Consider the following 2,535-nt stretch of genomic DNA (forward strand, 5'->3'; position numbering starts at 1 on the left):
GCACCACATCAAATAAATGACATTTTCATTATATAACAATGGAGTGTAATTTTTCATTACCTCTCCATTATCGCCACGTTATTACTCTTGGATCTCTCGAAGATTATAAGAATATCGAGTTCGCGATATTATATGGACAATTCAGAAAAAAAATCTAGAAAATATTTTGGTACATTTATAATTAGTTCGATCGTTATCAAGTTGAAGTGATGACAGCTTTTTTTTTTTAAATAAATTTATAGATTACATTTTATTCAGATAGTATACAAATGTACACGCAGCTAATAAATTATTTGTGTCTGTGAGAGCATCGTTACATGTGCTGAACAATAGGAGACAAGGAAGGAGGCTCGTTGGAATTTTGATGAAGAATCTTTTCTTGCAATTTCGGCGTTCCTGGATACGACGGTGGAGCTTCCGACATGGACATCTGCAAACAGAAAAATTTTATTATTATTCAAAAATTATCTTAACGTTTGTCTATGATTATATCGTAGTAAGTTGGCAAATATACACATATTCTTATCATAATCAATAGACTAAAAATATTAATTTATATACTCTGTTGTAGGGAGACGCGTAAAGAGGAGGAGCATTGTCGGAATACGTGTTGGTGGACGAAGCATTATGAACAGCTTCGTTATATGAAGGAGGTCTCTCCTGACCTTCGATGGTGCTGCAATATGTCGTCAGGTCACCTTCCTCGTGCACGACATGTCTTCTGTGCATTCGCGTTGATGCTTGGATTGGTCTATAAATAATGAAAATGAATTTAAAAATCATTATAAGTCTAATAAAAAAACTAATTTCGGGAAATCTTTTTTTGAGAAATTTTACTGAAGCTGAGAAGTTCAGTATATACGTACAATAAACTTACAAAAGCCTATAAAAATATGTAGTCTATATTAAAAAATTCTCGAAAATAACTTTCTTTATTAGACTTTTGAAGTTTCTTAAAGTGTCTTGAATTATTTGCTTCTTTGAGATTTTATCTCAAAGAGATAAAATCGATGAAAATTGTGAACACTTATAAGTGAAAAGTATTTACTTGAAAGAATAACTTTTTAAAAATCTGTCAATATAGTTTTTAATTAAAAAATTTTAATTTTTGATAAAATAAATGTCGGAAGAACGCGTAAAAATGCAATTAATCTCTTTAATTTCTCTTTGTAAAATTTAAAGATTATATTCTGTAATCCTTAACAATATTATTATTAAATTGATTGTCAATAAAGAATTTTTCTTATTCCATAAGAAACAAATAGTGATAAAATTATTCTAAATTTAGCAACAGCTAATATTGAGTTTACGAATGTTATCATTTTATTGTTAATGAATAACGAATAATATCATTTATTATTTAGAAAAGAAAAAATTATATTCACTAACAATCGTTCAATTATTAAAAATTACAGAAATAAGATCCTAAGAAAAAAAACAAGATTTAAAAGTGACAGTATATTTGTCATGAAATGTTATTAAATTTGGTATATTCGTATTTGTTTGGAATAGCGAATAATAGAGAAAATTAGAAAAATAAATGTATTGGATGTCTTCGTACTTGTAGCACATTTTACAGTAAAATGCGACCAAGCCAAAGATGCCTAATCCAAACAGCATTGCAATTCCAATCTGTGTCATTATTATTAATTGTGGCTGCTCATGCCTGAAATAAATATTGATTGTTAATTAGATCTTAATCTACTGAGAAAAATAAGATATTATATTAAAATAATTTAGCTATTGCTAGACAAGCAACCAATTCTTTCGATTTCTTACCAACACATAGCGCAGTTTGCGCAGATACAACATGGAACGTTGGAACAGCAAATTACACAGTTGTCTGTAAATTTTAAAGAAAGAAAAATAGAAACATTTTTTAAAGAATGCGACTATAAAAATATTATTTAATGTATTTAGTGTAATAAAATAAAAAAAAGCAAATAGTATTTATTATTTACACTAACATTTACTTGAAATGAGATATTTGAGATTTCAATAGTTCATGGTTAAATAAATTCTTCTATTTTTTTATTTCTTAACAATATAAAACAAAATAATAAAAATAAAATAAAAAGCATGTTTTATAGATAGATAGAAATATAAATAATTCATTTCTCTATGAAGAGGTTTCAAAGTAAATTTACTGAAAAATTTATTGAAATTTCACTGAAAGTGAATTTTTCAACAAAAATGCTGAAAAATTGCTGAATTTAAACTGAAATTATTTCGAAAACATTTATACATATTTTGCTAAACATTTGTTGAAATCAATGTGCAAAAACCATAATATGTGCATATGTAATATACGTATATACAATTATTTATTTTATTTTGAATGACACCTTAAAATTTGTATTTTATATATAAAGTGTTAAATGCCATTGAATGAAAATATATTTTTAGCGTTTAACGATGAAGTGTGTGTGTGTGTGTGTGTGTGTGTGTGTGTGTGTGTGTGTGTGTGTGTGCGTGCGCGTGTGCGCGTGTGTGTGNGCGCGCGCGCGCGCGCGCGCGTATGAGTGTGTGTGTGTA

The 2,535-nt window shown here is 28.0% G+C and overlaps 1 protein-coding gene across 1 annotated transcript; it reads right to left on the minus strand.

Moving 5' to 3' along the window:
- Window positions 1–313: 313 nt before the first annotated feature.
- LOC105625452 lies at window positions 314–1,850 on the minus strand (the record flags this gene model as incomplete). Its single annotated transcript, XM_012206781.1, has 4 exons — window positions 314–430; window positions 562–751; window positions 1,562–1,666; window positions 1,780–1,850. Coding segments are annotated over 4 exons (483 nt in total), but the record flags the coding sequence as incomplete, so codon positions are not given.
- Window positions 1,851–2,535: the final 685 nt, after the last annotated feature.

Source organism: Atta cephalotes (assembly GCF_000143395.1).
Source record: "Atta cephalotes unplaced genomic scaffold scaffold01636, whole genome shotgun sequence".
Lineage (NCBI taxonomy): Eukaryota > Metazoa > Arthropoda > Insecta > Hymenoptera > Formicidae > Atta > Atta cephalotes.